The sequence below is a fragment of the Phalangium opilio genome, unplaced genomic scaffold, assembly GCF_054372755.1.
Source record: "Phalangium opilio isolate 3A_F unplaced genomic scaffold, DU_Popi_V2 ptg000079l_1, whole genome shotgun sequence".
Taxonomy (NCBI): domain Eukaryota; kingdom Metazoa; phylum Arthropoda; class Arachnida; order Opiliones; family Phalangiidae; genus Phalangium; species Phalangium opilio.
In genome coordinates, this window is record NW_028324187.1 from 10,088,880 (window position 1) to 10,114,912 (window position 26,033).

Here is a 26,033-nt window from a genome sequence, read left to right on the forward strand (position 1 = left end):
TATTATTAACATAGAGTGCAACTACTCTAAGCTCATCCTTATTAATAACTCCTTCGCTCGTCGATAGGGGGGGCCACCAGTCTTTCACCCCATCACACATGCGAAGGGGCGAATGCCTTAAAACCGTCACAAAAATGACTCTCAACTGTTCCTCTTGTATCTCTATGGTCATAAGGCCAAGGTCGTGATGGTGGTAGGCTATGGTCATACTGCTATTTTATTCTTTAGGAACCTTGACTGTTACCCCCCGCTGTGACCCCCTGCTGGGACCCCCCGCTGTTTCCATACTGTTACCCCCTGCTGGGACCCCCCACTGTGACCCCCTGCTGGGACCCCCCGCTGTTTCCATACTGATACCCCCTGCTGGGACCCCCGTTGTGACCCCCTGCTGGGACCCCCCGCTGTTTCCATACTGTTACCCCCTGCTGGGACCCCCGTTGTGACCCCCTGCTGGGACCCCCCGCTGTTTCCATACTGTTACCCCCTACTGGGACCCCCCGCTGCGACCCCCTGCTGAGACCCCCCGCTGTGACCCCCTGCTGGGACCCCCCGCTGTTTCCATACTGTTACCCCCTGCTGGGACCCCCCGCTGTGACCCCCTGCTGGGACCCCCCGCTGTAACCCCATGCTGGGACCCCCCACTGTGACCCCCTGCTGGGACCCCCCGCTGTAACCCCATGCTGGGACCCCCCACTGTGACCCCCTGCTGGGACCCCCGCTGTTTCCATATTGTTACCCCCTGCTGGGACCCCCCGCTGTGACCCCCCACTGTGACCCCCTGCTGGGACCCCCCGCTGGGACTCCCCGCTGTTTCCATATTGTTACCCCCTGCTGGGACCCCCCACTGTGACCCCCTGCTGGGACCCCCCACTGTGACCCCCTGCTGGGACCCCCCCATTGTGACCCCCTGCTGGGACCCCCACTGTGACCCCCTGCTGGGACCCCCCGCTGTTTCCATATTGTTACCCCCTGCTGGGACCCCCCACTGTGACCCCCTGCTGGGACCCCCGCTGTTTCCATATTGTTACCCCCTGCTGGGACCCCCCGCTGTGACCCCCCACTGTGACCCCCCGCTGGGACCCCCCGCTGTTTCCATATTGTTACCCCCTGCTGGGACCCCCCACTGTGACCCCCTGCTGGGACCCCCCACTGTGACCCCCTGCTGGGACCCCCCACTGTGACCCCCTGCTGGGACCCCCCACTGTGACCCCCTGCTGGGACCCCCCGCTGTTTCCATATTGTTACCCCCTGCTGGAACCCCCCACTGTGACCCCCTGCTGGGACCCCCCGCTGTTTCCATATTGTTACCCCCTGCTGGGACCCCCCGCTGTTTCCATATTGTTACCCCCTGCTGGGACCCCCCGCTGTTTCCATATAATTACCCCCTGCTGGGACCCCCCACTGTGACCCCCTGCTGGGACCCCCCGCTGTGACCCCCTGCTGGGACCCCCCGCTGTTTCCATATTGTTACACCCTGCTGGGACCCCCCGCTGTGACCCCCCACTGTGACCCCCTGCTGGGACCCCCCGCTGTTTCCATATTGTTACCCCCTGCTGGGACCCCCACTGTGACCCCCTGCTGGGACCACCCGCTGTTTGCATATTGTTACCCCCTGCTGGGACCCCCCGCTGGGACCCCCCGCTGTTTCCATATTGTTACCCCCTGCTGGGACCCCCCACTGTGACCCCCTGCTGGGACCCCCCGCTGTTTCCATATTGTTACCCCCCACTGTGACCCCCTGCTGGGACCCCCCACTGTGACCCCCTGCTGGGACCCCCCGCTGGGACCCCCCGCTGTTTCCATATTGTTACCCCCTGCTGGGACCCCCCGCTGTGACCCCCTGCTGGGACCCCCCGCTGGGACCCCCTGCTGTGACCCCCCACTGTGACCCCCTGCTGGGACCCCCCACTGTGACCCCCTGCTGGGACCCCCGCTGGGACCCCCCGCTGTTTCCATATTGTTACCCCCTGCTGGGACCCCCCACTGTGACCCCCTGCTGGGACCCCCCGCTGTTTCCATATTGTTACCCCCTGCTGGGACCCCCCGCTGTGACCCCCTGCTGGGACCCCCCGCTGGGACCCCCTGCTGTGACCCCCTGCTGGGACCCCCCGCTGGGACCCCCCGCTGTTTCCATATTGTTACCCCCTGCTGCAGGGGGTCACAGCGGGGGGTCCCAGCAGGGGGTCACAGTGGGGGGTCCCAGCAGGGGGTAACAATATGGAAACAGCGGGGGGTCCCAGCGGGGGGTCACAGTGGGGGGGTCCCAGCAGGGGGTAACAATATGGAAACAGCGGGGGGTCCCAGCAGGGGGTCACAGTGGGGGTCCCAGCAGGGGGTAACAATATGGAAACAGCGGGGGGTCCCAGCAGGGGGTCACAGTGGGGGGTCCCAGCAGGGGGTAACAATATGGAAACAGCGGGGGTCCCAGCAGGGGGTCACAGCGGGGGGTCACAGCGGGGGGTCCCAGCGGGGGGTCCCAGCAGGGGGTAACAATATGGAAACAGCGGGGGGTCCCAGCGGGGGGTCCCAGCAGGGGGTCACAGCGGGGGGTCCCAGCAGGGGGTAACAATATGGAAACAGCGGGGGGTCCCAGCGGGGGGTCGCAGCGGGGGTCCCAGCAGGGGGTCACAGCGGGGGGTCCCAGCAGGGGGTAACAATATGGAAACAGCGGGGGGTCCCAGCAGGGGGTCACAGTGGGGGGTCCCAGCAGGGGGTAACAATATGGAAACAGCGGGGGGTCCCAGCAGGGGGTCACAGTGGGGGGTCCCAGCAGGGGGTAACAATATGGAAACAGCGGGGGTCCCAGCGGGGGGTCCCAGCAGGGGGTCACAGTGGGGGGTCACAGCGGGGGGTCCCAGCAGGGGGTCACAGCGGGGGGTCCCAGCAAGGGGTAACAATATGGAAACAGCGGGGGGTCCCAGCAGGGGGTCACAGCGGGGGTCCCAGCAGGGGGTCACAGTGGGGGGTCCCAGCAGGGGGTAACAATATGGAAACAGCGGGGGGTCCCAGCAGGGGGTCACAGCGGGGGGTCCCAGCAGGGGGTAACAATATGGAAACAGCGGGGGGTCACAGCAGGGGGTCACAGTGTGGGGGTCCCAGCAGGGGGTAACAGTAGGGGGTCCCAGCAGGGGGTCACAGCAGGGGGTAACAATATGGACACAGCAGGGGGTAACAGTATGGAAACAGCAGGGGGTCCCAGCAGGGGGTAACAGTAGGGGGTCCCAGCAGGGGGTAACAATATGGACACAGCAGGGGGTAACAGTTTGGAAACAGCAGGGGGTCCCAGAAGGGGGTAACAGTAGGGGGTCCCAGCAGGGGGTAACAGTAGGGGGTCTCAGCAGGGGGTAACAATATGGACACAGCAGGGGGTAACAGTATGGAAACAGCAGGGGGTCCCAGCAGGGGGTAACAGTATGGAAACAGCGGGGGGTCCCAGCAGGGGGTCACAGCGGGGGGTCCCAGCAGGGGGTAACAGTAGGGGGTCTCAGTAGGGGGTCCCAGCAGGGGGTAACAATATGGACACAGCAGGGGGTAACAGTACGGAAACAGCAGGGGGTAACAGTAGGGGTTACAGCAGGGGGTAACAATATGGACACAGCAGGGGGTAACAGTATGGAAACAGCAGGGGGTCTCAGTAGGGGGTCCCAGCAGGGGGTAACAGTAGGGGGTCCCAGCAGGGGGTAACAGTAGGGGGTCTCAGCAGGGGGTCCCAGCAGGGGGTAACAATATGGACACAGCAGGGGGTAACAGTAGGGGGTCCCAGCAGGGGGTAACAGTAGGGGGTCACAGCAGGGGGTAACAATATGGACACAGCAGGGGGTAACAGTATGGAAACAGCAGGGGGTCCCAGCAGGGGGTAACAGTAGGGGGTCTCAGCAGGGGGTCCCAGCTGGGGGTAACAGTAGGGGGTCTCAGCAGGGGGTAACAATATGGACAGAGCAGGGGGTAACAGTATGGAAACAGCAGGGGGTAACAGTAGGGGGTCCCAGCAGGGGGTCACAGCAGGGGGTAACAATATGGACACAGCAGGGGGTAACAGTATGGAAACAGCAGGGGGTCCCAGCAGGGGGTAACAGTAGGGGGTCCCAGCAGGGGGTCACAGCAGGGGGTAACAATATGGACACAGCAGGGGGTAACAGTATGGAAACAGCAGGGGGTCCCAGCAGGGGTAACAGTAGGGGGTAACAATATGGACACAGCAGGGGGTAACAGTATGGAAACAGCAGGGGGTCCCAGCAGGGGGTAACAGTAGGGGGTCCCAGCAGGGGGTCACAGCAGGGGGTAACAATATGGACACAGCAGGGGGTAACAGTATGGAAACAGCAGGGGGTCCCAGCAGGGGTAACAGTAGGGGGTCACAGCAGGGGGTAACAATATGGACACAGCAGGGGGTAACAGTATGGAAACAGCAGGGGGTCCCAGCAGGGGTAACAGTAGGGGGTCCCAGCAGGGGTAACAGTAGGGGGTCCCAGCAGGGGGTAACAATATGGACACAGCAGGGGGTAACAGTATGGAAACAGCAGGGGGTAACAGCAGGGGGTAACAATATGGACACAGCAGGGGGTAACAGTAGGGGGTCCCAGCAGGGGGTAACAGTAGGGGTCTCAGCAGGGTTCACAGCAGGGGGTAACAATATGGACACAGCAGGGGGTAACAGTATGGAAACAGCAGGGGGGTCCCAGCAGGGGGTAACAGTAGGGGGTCCCAGCAGGGGGTCACAGCAGGGGGTAACAATATGGACACAGCAGGGGGTAACAGTATGGAAACAGCAGGGGGTCCCAGCAGGGGGTAACAATATGGACACAGCAGGGGGTAACAGTAGGGGGTCCCAGCAGGGGGTAACAGTAGGGGTCTCAGCAGGGGGTCCCAGCAGGGTTCACAGCAGGGGGTAACAATATGGACACAGCAGGGGGTAACAGTATGGAAACAGCAGGGGGTCCCAGCAGGGGGTAACAGTAGGGGGTCACAGCAGGGGGTAACAATATGGACACAGCAGGGGGTAACAGTATGGAAACAGCAGGGGGTAACAATATGGACACAGCAGGGGGTAACAGTATGGAAACAGCAGGGGGTCCCAGCAGGGGGTAACAGTAGGGGGTCACAGCAGGGGGTAACAATATGGACACAGCAGGGGGTAACAGTATGGAAACAGCAGGGGGTAACAATATGGACACAGCAGGGGGTAACAGTATGGAAACAGCAGGGGGTCCCAGCAGGGGGTAACAGTAGGGGGTCTCAGCAGGGGGTAACAATATGGACACAGCAGGGGGTAACAGTATGGAAACAGCAGGGGGTCCCAGCAGGGGGTAACAGTAGGGGGTCCCAGCAGGGGGTAAAAGTAGGGGGTCACAGCAGGGGGTAACAATATGGACACAGCAGGGGGTAACAGTATGGAAACAGCAGGGGGTCCCAGCAGGGGGTAACAGTAGGGGGTCCCAGCAGGGGGTAACAGTAGGGGGTCCCAGCAGGGGGTAACAATATGGACACAGCAGGGGGTAACAGTAGGGGATCCCAGCAGGGGGTAACAGTAGGGGGTCTCAGCAGGGGTAACAGTAGGGGGTCTCAGCAGGGGGTAACAGTATGGAAACTGCAGGGGGTAACAGTAGGGGGTCACAGCAGGGGGTAAGGGGGTAACAGCAGGGAAACAGCAGGGGGTAAAGTAGGGAAACAGGCTGCCTCTATAACAACAACCTCCACTCCACCTCCGCATATTGGCGCCTTCGAAAATGTCTACGCCATGGGCCATGGCGGGGAATCGAACCCGGGACCGTGGTGTGTGCGGCAGCGTCGTTACCACACGACTACACACCACTGGTATATTAAGCGCGATAAATTCAACTTTAATAACAAATTACTGTATACTATTAGAAAGATGACGGATTTTAAGATAAATTACTTCATTAAAGACTCAACCTAACGCCCAACCACTAAATATCAAAGCGTAATGTATTATTTAAAATTCGAAAATAATTCTCTCCGTTATTAGAACCAGGTATATAAGCGCGGTGGTACGCGAGGATGCCTGGGAACGATCACGTCCTACGACCTGACTTTAAAATAAACGCCCATTTTAAACTCATTACATTGCATTCATTTCGATTCCGCGCCCACCGAAGCTCCAACGACAATAAAATCAGACTTCAACCAAAAGTATATAGATGTAAGAACAAAAAGTGAACTTGGTTCAAACTTGCCTCGAAAAGCCCCCCCTCCTACTTAGAACTATTTCGATTCCGCGCACTGAAGCTACAACGACAATAAAATCAGACTTCAACCAAAAGTATATAGATATAAGAATAACGAGACAATCCGAGGGCTCGTAATAATAGGAGCCACATCGTAGCATACGGGAGTACGGAAAACTCGAGTGAATAGCCCCTCGATGCGCTTTAACTGTTGTAAAATTATTACTGAAATTTCTTTACTTTCAAAACTTACCACCGAGAACTAGTTGGTGAACGACGCCAGAATTGACTAAATGACGTTTAGTACCACAATAAAACAGCGTAAAAACACGATAAAACAGCGTATAAACACAATATAAGCAATATTGATCAAGAAAAGTACAACCCCCCCCCAAATCATTAATTAAATTTGAACAAAGAAATATTTTATTTTTTACAATTAGTTATTTAGCAATTTCATAAGTACACGACGCGGAGGTCAGAGGGCGACGTTATCGTGTTGCACTGCGGGCACAATTTCTTTACACCCTGCGAATAAAACCAGACTTAACACGCGGAATAGATAAGGACAACCCTTAAAACTAATGGCGTTTTCCTTTGGGTCCTCGCGGAGCGCTGCCATGGAGGAATAAAACTAGGAGATCCTATTCTTCAAAAACAGTCTTTAACGCAGCTGGAAACTACTACTACCATTTTTATTGCTCCTTGGGAACGCTCCGCGAGGACCCACAGGAAAACGCTATAAATTATTCACCAGGGTTCGAAGCCAACACTCTTCGCAATGAACGTGCCAACACGATATTGATACAACCGGTTTCGAATAAGTTTCCTTAAAAAAAACCAAAAAACAAAAGTACAACCTTTCAATAAGAGAAATATTAAAAAACATTAATTTAAATCGTTGGCTATTTCAATTTAATAATTACCATGCAAATTAAACATTTTAATTTCCCCATATTGGGAGCTTCTAATTCGGCTATACGTTGTTTTAAAGATGATATTAAATGAGTGGAATCTCCATTCCTAGAAAAACAAACAGACAAACAAAGGCGTTAATGGAAAAACAACAACAACAACAACAAAAGGTAACTCTTACTTCTCTCGCTCGCTCGTTGTTTCTTCCGTCTCTTCATTCTTACTCCATTTATCACCAATGATACCCCCCGCGTTACACGTTGTTGCCGTTTCACTGTTTAAAAAGAAAATACCACATTATGACGCGACAAGGCGGCGTAAAACGCAATAAAACGTTATGGAACAGCGTAAAAACTTGATGAAAGAACAAAGATAATATAAAAACACAATAAAACAGCGTAAAACACAATAATGCAGCGTAAAACACAATAATGCAGCGTAAAACACAATAATGCAGCGTAAAAAACAATAAAGCAGTGTAAAAAACAATAAAGCAGCGTAAAAAACAATAAAGCAGCGTAAAAAACAATAAAGCAGCGTAAAAAACAATAAAGCAGCGTAAAAAACACTTTCACTCAGGGTCAACTAACCTCAATACGGCTTGTCTTAACTCCTCTCTGGCTTTGTCTTCCGATGGCACGTCAGTTCGACAAGGAATAATATCGAATTCCGAATATTGAGCCTTGGAAAATTAAAAACAAAATAGCCTTTTGATCGATCCACCTTGAATTTTGGGCATTTTAAACGTAAGCGTACACTTACTCGTCCAAAGGTCAGCGTGTCATCTCCATCCACATTCAGATCCAAATCTTCGTCGTCTTCATTGGCGGCGGAGTTTTTCTTACACGTTTGAAAACCCAAGGAAGATAATCCTCCTTGGACCAAGCTGGTCGCTCGAATTCTGGTTTCGCCTCCCCAGTCGTACTCCTCAAAGTTTTCGTCACCTTCCACGTCAACCGCTTCGTCATCGGAAGACGATTCTTTCTGTCAAAACAACATTTCAACCCCCTCCCCTTTATTACAACGACCGAGCGATTTGAAACTTCAATTAACAAAGTTACCCTTTTTAGACATAACTCGACGTGAGAGTTAAGTTCTTCGGGGGTTCCGCTAACTTTCTCCGAACATATTGGACACGTCGTGTCCTCTTTACTCTTACCCCTGTTGGCCCTGGCTGCGGGACAGTTTAAACACGGATATTATTAACCGCCATAAACCCTAACGACAGGGACCCGCCCCCGCCCCCGAATTTAGAAAATATTTATAGGAATTATAGGTATTTTTTCTTGAACGTTTATAGGACGTTTTTCCAGAATTATAGGATTATATAGGACACTAAAATATTAATTATTCTTTTTAACCGATGGGCTGGGCAAATTTCAAACTTATAGGATTTTATAGGGCAGTTTTGAAAATATAGGATTTTATAGGGCAGTTTTGAAAATATAGGATTTTATAGGGCAGTTTTAAAAATATAGGATTTTATAGGACAGTTTTGAAACTATAGGATTTTATAGGACAGTTTTGAAACTATAGGATTTTATAGGACAGTTTTGAAACTATAGGATTTTATAGGACAGTTTTGAAACTATAGGATTTTATAGGACAGTTTTGAAAATATAGGATTTTATAGGACAGTTTTGAAAATATACGATTTTATAGGACAGTTTTGAAAATATACGATTTTATAGGACAGTTTTGAAAATATACGATTTTATAGGACAGTTTTGAAAATATACGATTTTATAGGACAGTTTTGAAAATATACGATTTTATAGGAATTATAGGACCTCTGGGGGGCTGCCTTTACGATTATTCTTAAATAATAACAATACTTACCAGTTAATCGACTATTTCGATTATTCTTTATTCTTTCGTAGGCTTCCCATCGTGATTCCGGAGTGTTTATTAGCGGTTGGTCACCGGTGGACGTGTCTTTCACACGAGTCTTACTGCCGGAAGGCGACGCGGCGATTGGAGTATTTTCACGACTGGGTCTTTGAACATTTCTAGCTACTTTCTCTAGTCTACAGACTTCGTGGTGAAAATGCGACGGAAGTTCTGATGGTCGAACGGTCACTCCGCAAACGGGACAACACGGTGCCAAGTTATCCGAAAAGACACGTTTCTTAGCTTCTATAATGTACAACAAAAACCATATTCCCAATGATCTACTTTAACAGTATTTTATAAAACACTAGCTAAGTTTTTATAACGGCTCTGACAACTGGCAAACGTCTCTTGTGAATACTATCAGAAGGGGATAATGGAAGAAGGATGACACTCTGTATCCTCCCTATGCTTTAGTTATGTAACGTCATTCTTCCCAGGCTCACCCTTTGTGTTTGCTCTCCCGCTCATCAAACTACAGATGGGCATCGCACCGTAAGGTGAGTTCTATAACTGTTTGGTACAAAATCATCAGCAATCAACTCCCTAACCTCGTCTTGGGGTGAGACAAAAATCCACAAGTACATCTTGCCAAATAGTTTAACGCTAATAGACTAATGATGAGGGAACTATTTATCGCGTATGTGATTCGGTTATGTAACCTTGCTCCAAATGTTCCGATGTTCGGAAGAATGACGTTACACTTACCCCGCTTTGTGGTACACTTCTCTCGAAGAGAAGTATTATATACTTCTGATACTATTTAAAATAACTCCAATAACGCGACAAACGTTTAAACAAATAATTACAAGAATATATACATTTAAAATTTTTACCCCGTGTTTCGGAAATAACGTACTTTTCTTGTAAGTTCTATAGTTAATTTAAGTACGAAGGAATAGTCTCTCTTTAACGAAACTAGGTTCATTTTAAACTTCAATTTAATTAGATTAATTAGTGTAAATTTTAAAAGATTTCACCATGAGGGACACGAGATATACCCTATTTTATATTAATAACCCAAGGGACATCGATGGTATCCCCCCTAATACACATTATATACTTTCCAAATGAGATTGAGCATGTGCGAGTCTGCAGAGGGGTGGAGCCCCCACCAACCAACACTATACTTGAACTAGAGAGGCGGGAGGGAAATCGCAGCTGAGAAAACGCGCCCAAAGTTATTAAAGACGCTGCTAAGGTTTCAAAAAGACCGCGACACGATGAGAGACGCGATGCAGTAATACATCCGTGGAAAAACATAGCCCTGCGCCATCAAACAAGTACCACGCACCACACCACGGTTCTGAACATTCCAGCAATCAGTTAACACCTTATAAGTTCCCCCTATAACGCGGCAATGCCTTTGAAGTTTCCAATATTGCATTCAAAACATCTTTAAGTATCCGTTTCGAGTATGAAAAGGTTTATTTTTTAGGCCTAATTATTTATGTCTAGTTTCCGGACCTTCACGAAAATTTTCAAATTTCACGACACAATTACACCCATTTTGAAAATTCAGAGTAAAATACACCAACAATGAAATATAAGGTGATCAATAAAAAGTCCGATAACACCTATACGTCATTTCCAATTTGGGGCTAGTTACATCATCAGTACGCTATCCTGGACTTGGACCATCAAAATGCCATCAATACCCATCAAGTTAGGGGGGGGGATCTACGATGGGAGCTGAACTATAAGTCCTTGGTATCTTCGTTCGTACCACCCTCAACTCCTCGAAATCCCCTTTAATACAATCCCCGCAACAACCTTTCCATGGCATGGCTTAGGCTTCTTTTAGGCGGGGAATTCCGGGGCCTATCATATACTTGGTAACCAATAACGGTTGACAGCGTGTACAAGGCCGAGAAAACTAACCGGGTAAACGCGGTACGCGACTAAACTACTTGAACCACCTAAACACGTACGCGTAAACTGTAACGGGATTAAATAACTTAAGTATTTGAAGACCACAAATATAATTTCTGGACAAAGAACATATAACATATACGGAAGTCAATGAGAAGGTGGTATAGGTAGTCAGCTATGGTTTCGTACTGTCAAGAAGTGATATCTAGTTTAATAGGGAGAAATTATATGAATTCGCCCCACATTTATAATCTAGCTCTTTATCTCTAGTCCAAACAAACGTAGCCTTTCCGGAGTTAATCCCCCCCCCTAAATTACAACAACCAGCGAGATATCTCATTGGTTCTTGAAAACTCACGTCAACGCGACGCGAATGAGTACGAAAATTACTTGTATTTTCCGACTGAGGAGAGTGTAGCGAAATAGCCCGGCCTCCTTTTACGTCCCCCCCCCCTTGTATTTTAAAAGGGGGACTGGGACTATGGAACGCCACGCGAATACTTAGGCATCTTCTCCCTAATAAACTAGATATCACTTCTTGGTACTATATATACGTTTTTCTTAAATCATAAGTTCATAAGATATGTTCAATCCATAAGTTTGTTACAAACTGGAGCTCATCACGAATGAAGTGACGTAGCTCATAGATTCGAGATAAAGCGACGCCTGGTGACTGGCTCGCAGTCAAAGTCTTATTAATACATGATAATACTAACTAGGAATCTTCCTAGGAAGTCCCGCAAAATAGTCAATTCTAGCTTGACGTTCTCGAATTAGCTCTCTAACATTACGAAGAATAGGTAGGTGTCATACTTATGGAAAAAAACTTATAAACTTATGCGCACGTTAACGCGTACCGTAATTTTTGTACATACAAACAATTTATAGGATCCAAACAATATTTGGTGATCAATTTCTCAATTAAAACTAAAATCATTATCATTTAATCTTGTTAAAACGCTTAATGTTTATTAACCTTTGACCCGTCACTGACCCAAAAGCGAAAAGCGGGGGCGCGCGTTGGAATGTCTGGACAACGAAAGCAAGCACGTGCGAGTCTTCAATAGAAAAGAACCAACTTACCTTTTATTAAAATACAGTACAAAAAAAAACTGGCCCAAGAATTTGGACTATTTTGAATTTTTGGCCCCAAGGTAGCTAGCTGCGTCATGAAAAGGTGGCAAGCAAGTCGCTTTAAAACTCAGGTGCGAATTTTAAGCTTTACGATTGTCCAAGTTATACATAGAGAGTTTTCTCGCTGCTTACTTAACAATAAAAGCCCACCAAACTTTCTTTACAATTTAGGCAATAAACACCTCTAGTCAAAAATGAAATTTATCCTAGACCCCCCTCCCTCCCTTAGTGTTGAATCGAATCGCGTTTAAGGAGTGGTTCGAATTCGGAATAGAGGGGTCGGAAACTCGCGCTACTACTTTAAAAAGGAAAAACGTAAAAAAGGTACTCACTGCGTAGTGTTCGCCCATTTTCTTCAGGTGGTGTGGTTCGGTCCGAGTTACGAGTAGGATCCGGAGTTATTGAATTCAATTCCATGGTTGCAACTTGAACAATTCCTTCACGCTTGACTCGTTCCGGTAAGTACAACGTAGGTGGGCCGCCACCTTGTGACGTTGTTGAGTTGTCTGAGAGATCGGGTTGCTCAATTTTGGGGCTACAAAATTATAATTGGACAATTTTTAACAAATTAACATCCGGATCAAATTCCGTAATTAAAAGACTATGAAATACGTTTATTATAAAATTTCAGGGTTGATACAACTTTTGGAAAACAACAAATTTCCCTGAGATTTCCATGAGGCTTTTCCCCATACACTTCCCTGAATTTTCCAGGTTTTTCCCGTATATGGAGCAAATGTTAACGAAGGAGGGGGGGGGATAAATAGGACTATAACATAATCAAAGGACATCCCCGTATCTCTAATAGAACCAGAGTTATGAGCCTCCAAAGTATAGTGTAATGTTAATCCTATGGAGGGGGGGGGGTATGTTTATGAACATTTTGCTTAATTACTCAGCCCCTGTTTGACGCAAATTTCCCTGAATTTTACTAAAAATTCGAAATTTCCCTGAGGTTTTTGTCAACTATTTATTTCCCTGATTTTTCCAGGTTCGTATGAACCCTGTTATTATTTAACTTAAATAATTAAAATTAAAATTAAATTTACCTACTTTTTGACATATCTGGCGTCAGCCGGTACGAAGGCCGAACCGTGAAATCCATCCCGGAAGACGCCTTGAGTCGGCGCCGACAACTTGGGTTGAGTTGCCGGCACAAATCGGAATGCTCCAGAGGGACAGGTAAAATGTGTATAGGAAGATGCTGAGGGGACCGCGTGGTCATCCGAGGATGAAGATTGAAGAAGAGAATAGGTTTCCATCGGCTGCTGGGGTACATATAACGCGTTTCCACGTTGGGTACTTCCGTAAGGTGTCGCCGAGGCGGACGAAGGAGAGTTCGGCAACATCGAAGAACCTCCCGGACCCGGACCCGGTCCCTGACATCGGACGTACGGTGAACCCGTCTCGTCCGAACATAAATTCTGATAGAGAAAGGGTTAATTGAAAGAAAATAATAAATTGTTTGTCTGGTTAGGTTAATTAGTTGCCTATATTCATTAATTACGAGTAATTAATAACCCTTTAATGATACTGAAAAATAAAATTTGTATTCTCCGCAAATAAGAGATTCTCTCTCTAACAATTCCTTAGAATATTTATAATTAATTTTAAAATAAATAAAAAAACTGCTAATTTTTAATAAATAAATAAATTTACAATAAAAATTAGCAACTTTAAAAATAAACATCATATTAAAATTACTTAAAAATAATTAGTTTTTGCCTTCTAATTTCCAGACTTATCGAGTATACACATATATATATATGTTTTTAAATGAAAAGTTACTAATTACTTAACTTAATTAACTATAAATTTTAAAGAAACATTGTATTTAAAAATATAATAAAATTTACCTGAAATGGGTTAAATTTAAAATGAGTAAAATGAGCTCGCGCTACAAAGGCAGCTTGCCTTTCAAACCGATACCGATCACATTGATTAACTAATCTATTTAATTCATTCATACTTGACGGTGTGACCTTTAACCCGGTCGCGTCACGCGCTAAAACCTTTGACAGGAATCAATTAAAAAGGTTATCCGGAAGTGACCGTTTTCAAATTGGCCGCGAAACTCTTTCCGCCACGAGCTATTTTCGATCAAAGGGGGCCGATAAAAATCATTGGTGGGTTAGTTTGTCTGTCTGTCTTTGCGTAAAAATGGGGGTCCAAAATCTTTTTAAAGAAAATGGAGGAAGGGGGGGGCAAGGGGGTGAAATAAGGGAGGGGGGTTTGAAAGTGACCCCCAGAGGGAACTTTTGTCTATAGACGAGTTTAGTAAATGAATAGCCGGCAAAAATGGGCTAAATTTGGCGCGTTCTGCGCTTACTAACTCCGAAAGCTAAACTAAGTTACCCGTCGCGGAAGTCTGGCTTAACCGTAGCGTAGGGGGCCCCCAACTCTATTCGGGTAAGGCGCCTTTTCCAGCCAATCGCGAGCCACCAACATTTTTTTACCCTTTAAACGTTAGGAAGGAACGATTGGTTCAAAGCGTTACGTAATTCCAAAAAGAACCGCCCATTTCGATCAATAATATAATGAATTTCCCCACCCTTTTCCGATATTTACTGAAAATCCACTCCTGGGTCAATCAATAACGTTTATACTCTTTGTAATTTCAATTAAAATTTAACCTATGCCACCGCTTAATTCTTAAATTAATTTTAATCTCTAACTTTAATTTTAAAATTTAAACTTAATACGAACAATATTTATTAAAGCTACAAAAAATTAATTCTTTTTCACTTAGTTCCAGTGTGATTTTAATTATTTAGTTTTAATTTATTTTTAATTAATATCATTAATAACTGTCAAAATTATTTTTAATTTAAGCAATGTATTTCATCTTCGTTTTCAAACAAAAACAATTAAGAACTGATTTAACTCGAGAAAAAAAAATCCGTTATTTGATTGAATATAAAATTAATTAAAAATAATAATAATTATAATTATTTAATTAATGATTAAAAACACGATATGTAATACCAAAACAAACGCACAATATATCTCATAACATTGTACCAAAGATAGATGATAATAAACAAAGCCACAGTACCTCGTCCGCGTCGCTAGAGTTCTGAATAGTCTTTGTAATGGCCGAGTTCTCTAGCTCGGGTTGTGACGTTTGGCTAGAATCCATGGTTTCACTCTCGCACGGCATCGATTCGAACCAAGAACACTTCCGGAGAACTACCAAACTTATTAGGCACCCGAATTTCCGATATGAAATTAATAGGAACACTGTAACATATTGATTAAGGCCGATAAAAGAGACGAGGGTTAACTCGGAAAAATCACTAACATGGCAGACTACGCGAGCCGTAGCCGCCGAAAAGCTACCGGCTAGCTGGATCAAGCCGGATGCTAGCTACGCTAGAAGCGGCTCCTATAAAGAAATGACGTCATTTGGCGCGTAAAGTTTGAATATTTGAATCACTCGCTAAGCCTAACGTAGATTTTTTGGGTAGATTTAATTGGAGTTATCGAGGGAACTGTTTCCGACTATTTCAATCTATATTAATAAGATATTAATCCACAATTTAATTAACATTAAAATTATATTAACCCCAAGATAAAAGGTAAGTTTAAAGGGAATGCGAACTGCTTAATCTAAATGCTTTTATAAACCAACTTTGAAATATTTTTCTAAACTAAATCTTTGAAAAGCGCCTTTGTTTTAAACTGCTACGCTTAATTCGTCTTTATGGTGATTGGTCGACGGGTAAATTCTTCCTGCCAATGAATGATTAACTATTTCCAATTAGATTAGGCCCTTCTTTTAACGCAACACCAACGAATTCGACACTTTAAATTTCGTCAGTAAAGGATGGGCGTATTTAGAAAATTAACAAAATGGAAGCTTTTGGAAGTTAGGCTTAGCGAGAGTACCCGTAGGAAAAATCTTGGTGTCCAAGATTGATTAAGTCACGAAGCGGTTCCCGGCATAGTTCCAACTTTGGAATTCCGAAAATTAAATTAGCCCAGTGGGTGGAGGAGCTAAGAGGAGTAACACCCCACTCGGAAACACACACAAAGAGAGAGGCGGCTATTTATCTATCCGGAGTTAGTCCTTTTCTCTCTGTCTCAATGGAGAGAGACGCCAGCCAAGGCCCGTACTTAGGCCTTTGCCAAAGTACAAAACGTACGAATGTCACTTTAAAGTCTTCAAAATGCTTTTCCCCTCCAGTTCCCACCTTCTCTTTGCGAAATGAACAAATCAAAGAGCCCGTTCGCATGATCCGAATGACTTTGGCAAAATTTCATTAAAATTAAGAAAAGTCAAACCGAGACTTAAACATTTTCAAATTACACAAGCCTCTTTCTTATAAATTATCAGTTTCTGTTAGAGCCATTCGTTAAGCCTTTGTTTAAATTATTATATTTTTATTAATGCGAACGAATCTCACGAATGTTTTTATTTTTCTCTTGGAGAAGATTTTTGCTAACGTAGCAATTGATTCGCGCTTTTAAAACTCTTTCTTTCATCTGGGGAAACGAGTTTAGGGCATTCTCATGGGGAGGGGGAAAGTGGGGACATCCCCATCTAGAGAGAGGCGCCGATCAAGGAAGATAACTGAAAACGTGGAAGAGGATAGGGTGAAGGAAGAGAGGAAAACTTCGCGCCTTCGATTTAAGCCTAGGCCTTTTCGCCTTTTAATTAAAACTGACAAAGTGGCTGGCCTTTACTATAGCCTTGGCGTACATGGGGGGGCGGCGGGGGTTCAACCCCAATCCTACTAAAATTTAAGTCGGTGGCGCCCCCACGTCGACGCGACAAGTGATGGAATTTAATTTCATTCGACTTAGAGTTAGAAGAAACTGGCGGGGGGGGGGAGATTTCAAATGGGGCAACTCCCCCACCCTCGGAATCGCATTAAACATTCAAAGCGAGATAAGTGCCTTCTATAAAGCGAGTTCAAATCAAACTTCGAGGTGTTACGTTTCTTACTTCTATTATCATTTACTTCTGAGGGCAAATACGTTTCAATTTTAGTCTATTTTAATTTTTGCTAAGCCTTGGCGTGGAGTAATAACTGATGAATTTCCGGTGATAGGTATAAACACGACATCTGTTACAAACAAAATGACATGCAATGGTAGGAACAGGTGGATTGTTTCTTAGTGTTAAATGTTTATGAGAAGAGTTCTTTCTCTAAACCAAGAAACTTATTTCTATACTGGGTATGCCATAGAAAAGGGTCTATTTATCTATTTACTAAAGGTTGGCCTCTCTCTCTCTTAGCTCTAACTTCGGGGCTCTTAAAGACCTTTAAAGTAAATCGTTGTCAGGTTCTTAACCGGCTGTGTGTAGTTTACCAAGTATCATAAACTTTAGCAGCTATTGTGTGTAATTAATTGGTCTCCTACAGGCCCCGAGATTTTCACGAGCATTTCAAACGCCAGTGAATTTAGTACAATGGTTACAAGAAGTGATATCTAGTTTACTAGGGAGAAGTTGTAAATTCGCCCCACATTTCCAGCTTTATCTCCAGTCCAAACGTATAGTAGTAGGTCCGGAGTTAATCCCCGCATCTAAATTACAACCAGCATCTCATTGGTTCTTATTTTCCGATTAAGGAGAGGCAGTGAAATAGCCCGGCCACGTTTTACGTCCCCCTTGTATTTTGAAAGGGGGATTGGGACTATGGCTCGCGCGAATACTTAGGCATACCTTCTCCCTAGTAAAATAGATATCGCTTCTTGATGGTTCATTATTATATAATGTAGCGGGTATCCATCTTTTCAAAATGGCGCGTTTTGCAATGTTCTAACCTTTCTATGGGTATACTGAATTGTAGCCTATAAGGAGTAGATTACATTGAGTTTGGTTTTTTTAGGGTCTAACGCTTACTCCGGGCGGGGGTTCTTAATTCTTTTAGAGTCATCAGGGGTGGTAATGAGGTACGTCGTCTCAGCATGTAAGAGAATGACGTCGTTAAAGTAATTAATTACTGAACGTATACCTTTAATTGTTTCGTGTTAGTTTTTTTGGTACTGCGAACACGGCGGTCGGTTTTTTCTACTTCTATACTTCAATCGCAACCCCCTTGACTAATTAAGTTACGTTGTAACCACCATGCACGTTCTTCTTCTTTTTATGTCCAGGAAGACAGTACCAAAAGAGATAGGGGAAGGTTTCAACTTTAACCTTTTAAGCAACTACCAAAAAAAAAATTAGCCCTAACATAAAAAAGGTTTTACTATAATTACTTAATTTCACGCTTAAATGGCTGTCGTTTAATAGTATAGTAATATACAGCTGTGCATTTTGAAAATTTGTAGAAGCTCATAAACGAAAGTTAAAATTGTGATTGAAGTGAAATTAGATAAAGTACAGTGTCTGATTATTTACAGTAATCAACATCAAAAATTGTAACAACAAAAACAACCTTAAGTTTTTGAGGGAAAAGCATATTAATCCACTAAAGTCAGGGATACGAAAATTTTCAATATTTCCCATGGAAAATAACAGGATGACATTCATTCGTCCTGATACAGGAAATTCCATATTTTACTTTTAAAACCGCAACTTTTATACTATATTTTACAACAATTGAAGCATCTTTCTAAGCCTCATCCATTCTGAATTAGAAACTGGAAATTTGGAAAGTCCTTGAACTATGGGCATCATGTTACCGAAAAAAAAAGAGCTCAGCGCGTTATACATCTTTCAATGGAGTTACACCGTAGAAACTAACTGGTAGCTAGCTGCATGCAGTTACCAACTGACTGCGCTGATCTGACTCCTCGATCTATATAGCCAAACCCATTGAAGTCCCTTCGACTCTCTACTATAGGTGTACATTGTCCGAGGAATTTTGCGGGGATTTTTAGGCGTCGTTGGGTACGGGATCGAAAACTAGAGTCGCTCGCCTGGAAAATTGCAATACAAGGGGTTCGCGGCCCCGTCAAAAACGGTATTTTTGTAACCGATACCGTTTGGGAGGCAGCCCTAGCTGCTTCGAGTTATATCGCGGGTGATACCATGATGGGGAGCTGATCTAGAACTGCCAACGTCAATGAGACCGAGTGACTTTCAAAGCGTCGCGAAAGGCCTACACTAAAAAGACCAAACGTTAACTTATACCTTTTGGACGGTCCACGCACGCACCGCTAGAAACTTCTTTTGTTATAAACTTAATCGCCAAACCGAGCGTTTACTGATCAACTAAAAGGGCCCATATCGCGGCGCGGAAGATATCATAAGTTGATGAAAAAATAACCGTATAAGTCTGTCTGCACCGATACACGGTGAAATAACTTAATACATTGGGACTTAGATGCGGAACTGTGTGTACGATACCATAATACCACTGAAGACTTACGCGTAATGTACCTATGTCGGTAACCTTTAAGAGAGAGAGTATTTGGGTGCCATTGGCCAAGGTAGTTTGAGAATAACATAGGAAGTATATAGTTCAGATACCATTTTTTTTGAGGGCTGAACTGAGAAACTTGAAAAAAGAGAAGTCTTGAACCAGTGATCCGAAAAACTACTCTCTTTGGGCAGCCTTAAAGTTCCTTTTCACTCTTTCTTTTTACTTATTTTTTTTTTAGAAGGGGGGTAAGGGATAGACTCGGAATACATAGTGTTTTTAAGTCAGCCCCTAAGAGACTCGAGCAAATACGCTCGAATACTCCAAACAACTGCAACCAGGCAACTCATACTGCAGAGAAACTGGAGGAAGCAAATGCTGGAATCGTTCAAATGGAAGAACACAGAGTTACTTCCAACCCCCGTACCCCTCCGCCAAAAACTATATTGTACAATAGCTATAACATACTTGACTACAGAAACCATTTGCCTCCATACTTTACTATACGCGATACAAAATGGTTTTCCAAAAAACTAAGATTTCGCAAAGGGATAGTGAAATCGAGAATTGATCCTTCACAGCACGACTTGAACAAGATCTCCAACACTTCCCAGACGTTAACCGTTTAGAGGTAACTGTCCTAAGCTGCAGGGACCGCTAAGCCTAATATATTTATTTACTTTTAGACTTCGATATCCCTTGAAAACATTCACACACTCTCTCTGTGTCTGTTTCGATGGATTTATGGAGTCTAGGTAGGAAAGAAAAATTCACGAAAAGTTCTTGTTGGAAAAATATTTCCCGGCTTAGGAAAAACAAAGAAAGCTTAAAAATAGAGCCGAAAGTCTTTTTGGCAAAATGTACGTCCAATCCATGGCAAAGTCGTATACATTTCAAACTATATTTAGAGAGACAGTTGGATAAATTATATTAAGATATCCTTGGGAGTTATAAGTCGACTCGGAGCTGCAGCGGGATATAATAAATATCTCACGCACCACTAAAGTTACTCTTAAATTATCCCCGACCGAGTTCCGCTAATGAATTCCGAATTTCCAGAGTGCATGGCCTGCTACGGCCCAAAAGCGACGTCGAGTCAATAGGACGCGACCTCCGCCCAGAAATAGAGTAGAGAAGAGTGGACAGGCATCGGGGGGATATAAAAAAGAGAACTTTTGGGCCTTTTATTAAGATCAGTCTACGAGAGAAGGGGTTGGGTTAGAAGCTCTAGAGCTTCATGAATTCAAACATGACCGCAAAAACAAGATCAGGAAACTAAGAGATGCATCAACTGTATATACACGCTCTAAGCCTTTCTTTTTCTTCTTCGGGCTTTCGGACAGCGTTGTCCGAAGCTGCAAATCGAATTAGGGATACTCAAAAGAGTTTCTAGAATCTATCGTCTCGACTCCAACCCATCGGACAGACTCGACAACAAAGTGGGTGGTCCCGAAAATCTATCCAACCCAGGGACATTATCCTAAGATCTTCTTCAAATACAAACTTCGCTTACAATATTACTGAACGAACAAAGTTATGGCTACCATGTAGTAACGTTACGAGTGTTTAAAGTATATTGGTCTGAAAAGATGAAATAAATTCTTAACGTATGACCCCCTAGCGTCTATGGAAACATCGGAAGGATTGAAAAGAGTGTCCGAAAAGCTTTTGAAGAAGATAGAGGATGGACAGACAAGGGGTCAAGTGGGGAGATGGTTCTTCGAGAGTCGTATAAGTTGACCCCGAAAGGGTTAGGGGTTTCCTCTTGATTGCGGGAAGAGTAGATGGGGTCAAGAGTGCGGACGGAGCTTGGGGATGAAAGATGACCAGCAGAAAAATAATCGGGAGCAAAAAGGGACAGAGTGACCCTTCACTATCCGGCTAGCTACCATACCCGCCAAACTTGGATACGGCTCTCGCGCGACACGAATGTAGAATTGAGAATCTCCAATTTGCCAGGCCAAAGATCGAATGTTTTCACGATGACCACGGGTCAAGGAAGCAAAGAGGGCGGGGGGCGAAACCTTTTCATCAAGGATACATATAACCCAATCCGGATATCCGATAACTTAATTTAAAAGCATAGCTCAATCATACTATAACTAAACATGATTATTTATTTTTCGAAATTGCATAATTTTTTCGTTGGTTTTAATATGATTGAGAGTTAATTCAAAAATAACTTGTATAATTTAGAGAAACTGGCCTATTTTAAGTGTGGATCTCCATATTCAGCCCACAACAGAGCTATAAGTCAGGTTTTAACTTTGGATACAAATCCACAAGACTAGGTCAGCTAAAAAATATACGCCCGTAAAAACCACAAACACACACTCTTTTGGTTTTCGTTAATTTTACCTTATGTCGGGTGTTAAATGACGTAGAAAACAGGCGCGTCAATGGCTCGCGAGAACACATAGCTACTCCCACGCATTCCAGTTACTGTTAGCAGAAATTCGATTCATTCAGGGCCGCGGATTGCCCTTTGGGGAATCGAGACAATCTCACCAGGCACAGCTGTTTCACGTTGCACCACCCCGCGACCCACGCGTGAGAGGGAGAGTATACCCTTCTTGAAGGCTATCCCTTTACCAGGAGCGCGACTAACACTGGTAAAGCGTAAAACGTTACGAGTATGAGTGGTAAAAGGACATCCTCATCGAGCCAGGACTCCCATAATGGCGCGGTGAAACCACCTTGCAAAAGGGCAATAGCTCGAAAAGGCGTTAAATGGGGTGACTGTGGAGTACCCCCAAAAAAATAACCATTTACAGATTAAACCCTTATCCCCTTACCGATAAACTGATTGGAGACAATTATTTTGCTACATCATGAACTGTAATTTTCATATCAGCGTGGAGTGAGTGTCCAATTTTACGTCATGAACTCATTGGGTTCGAAAAATATCAACAAACTCAGTTTTTAAAAGGTTTAACGCATTTCAAACTAATTACAGCGTCCCCCAGAAATCAGGTGAATATCAACAACTTATTTATTAATGAAAACTAGGCCTGTAATGTTGCCAAAAACAACCCCTTACATCGTTATAAGCTAGTTGAACCAAGGAACAGTAGATTCGCAACTGTTTTTAATACACCATCTGGAAACGAAAGAGATGCCCGGAAAAGAACCTATCTCGTGCTGGGTTGGTTTAGGGAGCATTCGAATGAAAAAAGAACTTTCAAGCAGGGGATGGGGCAGAGAAACCGGAGTAGTCAGCCCTGAAAACAGTGATTTATAGAGCTGGGTCCCGAAATTGTGGTCAGTTTAGCTTTTTACTGGCCATTCGACAGTCCACCAGAGAGAGAGAGAGAGAGAGAGCTAGGGATTGGGGTACACGTGAGCTTTATTAATTGGTATCGCAAAGCCACCCTCCCGAGGAACGTTCCTACTTCACCACCCCCCGTATCACTGGGATGGGCAGGGGGTATTGTGGTACGCTGCTGGTACATTGACGCTTAGCTTGAAACTGAAGTAGAGGGTCCAAACTACCATCGAAATTAACGCCCGGATAAGATGGATGGGGTGGTCAACTAAAGCTACTGTATCAGCGGTCAACTTTGAGGCTACAGCCCCGCAGCTCCTATAGGTCAGCTTGCGCACTGACTGATTTACATGGAAATTGGTCAAAAAAGCAACCGAGCGATTACGACGATACAAAATAACGAGGTGTAAAAAGTCGTTTTTCAATGTCAAACGCAACACGTCATAGCCAGAAATATCGTGAATGGTATTAAATTTCTCATTTAATCGAAGCTTATTGCCGGTTAAAGTTACTTCAAGTTGACTATACGTCCATAACTTCACACGCTACACTGTTGTAGGGCTATATCTTTTCAGGGGGTTTGTTTGAAGCAGCGCAGGTGCGTAAAGGTTTCTAGGCTTCGCGCGACAAGGCTTAGATATTTTCGTGGTGGGAGATTGTACCGTGGGAGGGGATGAAACAGCTCGCACTCATCGTCTATTGATGGATTGACCATCGTCCATTATTCGGCCGTTACCATGATTTCCCCCTTCGCCACCCCGAAACGAAACAGATTCGGACTGTGCGTACCAAATGGACAGTGATACATGTAAGTCGGGATGGTTATCGAGATACTAAGGTCTCCCCGTGCACCCAGCTTGACTAGTGACTACACACACCATTTGGCCAAAGTTACGAATACAAGAAAGGGTCTAGGGTTGGGAAGAACTCGCAACACTAAAATTCTCAACTTAGGAACAGCTTAATGTTAGTTTCAACTAATTGGCAGGTGACTAATATCAACTTACGCCTCAATACCGAATTTTAAGCAACGAAAATTTAAATAAAAGAAATTACACCAATTACTTACCACTGGTTGACTCCAAGACAAGCGAGTGGTGTCGTTCCCACATATTCTTTGGACGATTATACGAAGGTAATTGCTTGGTCCTCAAATACTACACAAAGGACCATGACGAAGCACGGATCACATTCCTAATCCTACATACTGTAACGCGTATAAATTAATCACGTTAATTTTGGGTTTAATTCGAACTAGGGTTAACGCGATTAAGGCAAATTTAAACTCGCGTAATTAAAATTTATGCGCGCGTATTGAAACGGCAACCCGACTCTTTCACTTCGCGATGACGAATGAGGATTTTTGCAGACGATTGATTTTTTTTTTAATTCAGAATAAATAAATACCGAGTTAAGAAAAAGCTCCACCATTGATACTAGACGCGTAAGATTTTAATCACTCTGTCAGGCAAAGGGGCTCTCTATCATGACTCGTACTATATCGACTTTGTTTTTGAACTTAAAGCTAAATAGACCAAAAAATAATAGGCCTAATTGATACCTTTCATCAGAACCACGTGATGCATATCCAGCAATTTCTCGCCTAACTATACACCATTTTTTTTTCATAATAGGCCAAAATTAGACTTAATTTTTCACACAAAATGTGACCAAAATATATCACAGAACTGAACGTACATATTTATTTCTTTTTTTCGTCTCTATGATAATTAACAATATTTTCGTTTACTATTTACATATTTTTATTTTGGCTTTAAATTGTCATTAATTATATAATAATTATTTAAATTTACACTCGCGAAAAATTAATAATTAAGGGAAGGGAGCTAATATTTAAGCTAAGTTAATTATAATAAAAGTTAAATGTTTTTCTCTCTTATTTTTAAATTGGAAACATTTAATTTTAACGTAACTATATGTCTCTTAAATTCTAAGTATTTTTTTATATTACAAAAGTTTTACATTAAATCGTGAAATTTGACGGGAGGTTTTGGTCTAAATTTAAAGCCGTTTTTTAGGTTATAGACTAGAAATGTTTGTGTTTGTATTTAATTTTGAACTCCCAATTTTTTTTTTAAATTCTTTTAAAATGTATAGTGGGACCTCTTTTTTTGGAGGGGGGGGATACGTATACACGGGGCTTAATAACTGTAATTTGTTTTTAATTATTTGTTAATAACAAAAAACCCTAGGCCTAGCATAAAATGAAATATAAAACACTTTAGCCATTTCAGCTTTACAAGAAAAATATTATCTTTGTAAAAAATAACTAGGGTTATAACTAAAATATTGGCTAAAGTCCATTACTTGAAGTAAAACACTATGCTCTATTTTAGTATCATTTGTATTGTTCTTAAAACAACAATACTTCTTAGGTGGTTAACGTTATTAACTTATGCCGGGTCGAAAATGTAACTTCAAGGGACCCCGTTTAAGAGTTACGAACATTGAAGTGTTTTACGGATAACCACTTTGAATTTAAATAAGAAATTCAACGACAATGATTTCTAATTTAACTAAGGGGTCATCCCTAAAACACTTCCCCTACGATACTACCACGCATTGTATTTAACTTCAAGTGTGATAGACTTTTGTCCTTACCATATAACTGTCTCCGAGATTAAAGGAAAAAAATCAAGGGTAATATGTTTCAGGGCCCAGAAAAATAAGGTTCGAGATGAGTCGGGGGTTCGGGGGGGGGTATAAATACCTTATTTTAGCCCCCACAAAAATTGATTCGCGTCACTAAAAAATGTTCCGCCTAGCGGTGAAGGTTTTTATACTATGAAGAGATCGAGAGAGAGTCTGAGAGATAAGTTAGCCGAAGCAGAAACTTATATTGTCGGCGGTCATAGATGAATTCGTCGGAGGTCAGAGGGTGAGGTTATGACCCCGCATCGGGGACAGAGTCGCTTAGTAGCCTAAACCAAAAATATCACGGAGAAAAAAGAGTCTTAGAACATTGACTGCTTGTCGTATGTCGTTCGTCCTACTGGAAAGCCCTATCAATTCCCACTGGAAAAATGCTGTATGACAATATTTTTATACCCCCATTTCGAAAATACCACAAAGATTTATTAAGTATTTTTTTTGGTTCAATTTGATTGGATGTTATATGAAAGAATGGTATGGTATGAATTCACGAATTGACTACATTCTCCCCAAAAATACTGAACTCTAATCCATTATAGGTAGGTTTTACCAAAAGTATATAGGCATATACACTTTTAGTTTTACTATCAAGAACATATATAAGAACTGTTAAAAAAACTCAAGGAGAGCATACATATTATAGCTATAAATAGGATCATTCAATAATGAATGATTGACCAATGAAAAGTATCTCCTATCTCTCAGAGAAAAAAATAAAAATACAATATTCATGAGATAATGCTAGAATTTTATGAAGAAGTTATATTGAGGGTTACTTTGATA

The 26,033-nt window shown here is 43.9% G+C and overlaps 2 protein-coding genes and 1 long non-coding RNA gene across 8 annotated transcripts in view; 1 reads left to right on the forward strand and 2 right to left on the reverse strand.

Moving 5' to 3' along the window:
* Positions 1–6,588: 6,588 nt before the first annotated feature.
* Positions 6,589–15,326, reverse strand: LOC149654870 (E3 ubiquitin-protein ligase Rnf220-like). 3 transcript variants are annotated; one of them, XM_089846560.1, is made up of 11 exons: positions 15,052–15,326; positions 13,050–13,420; positions 12,329–12,531; positions 8,940–9,236; positions 8,162–8,274; positions 7,863–8,084; positions 7,691–7,782; positions 7,282–7,374; positions 7,112–7,208; positions 6,940–7,014; positions 6,589–6,713 (listed from the first exon to the last, which is right to left on the reverse strand). In XM_089846560.1, the coding sequence occupies exons 1-11, from the start codon at positions 15,154–15,156 to the stop codon at positions 6,642–6,644; spliced, it is 1,740 nt and encodes a 579-aa protein (XP_089702686.1). In that variant the 5' UTR covers positions 15,157–15,326; the 3' UTR covers positions 6,589–6,641. The 3 variants fall into 3 exon arrangements, with proteins under 3 accessions (XP_089702686.1, XP_089702685.1, XP_089702687.1); XM_089846559.1 differs by lacking the exon at positions 15,052–15,326 and adding an exon at positions 13,853–14,200; XM_089846561.1 differs by lacking the exon at positions 15,052–15,326 and having other exon boundaries at positions 13,046–13,222.
* On the forward strand, positions 12,336–13,546 carry LOC149654871 (uncharacterized). Its single transcript, XR_016370749.1, has 2 exons — positions 12,336–12,454; positions 13,072–13,546. It is a non-coding gene; the product is annotated as an uncharacterized LOC149654871 (long non-coding RNA).
* Positions 15,327–24,255: 8,929 nt separating the features above from the next.
* Positions 24,256–26,033, reverse strand: part of LOC149654872 (E3 ubiquitin-protein ligase RNF220-like) — a 29,876-nt gene continuing 28,098 nt past the window's right edge. For all 4 annotated transcript variants that reach the window (XM_089846563.1, XM_089846564.1, XM_089846562.1 and 1 more), the window contains exon 13: positions 24,256–25,519. In XM_089846563.1, the coding sequence (XP_089702689.1) occupies positions 25,448–25,519 (72 nt within the window). In that variant the 3' untranslated portion in view covers positions 24,256–25,447. The remainder of the gene's footprint in view (positions 25,520–26,033) is intronic.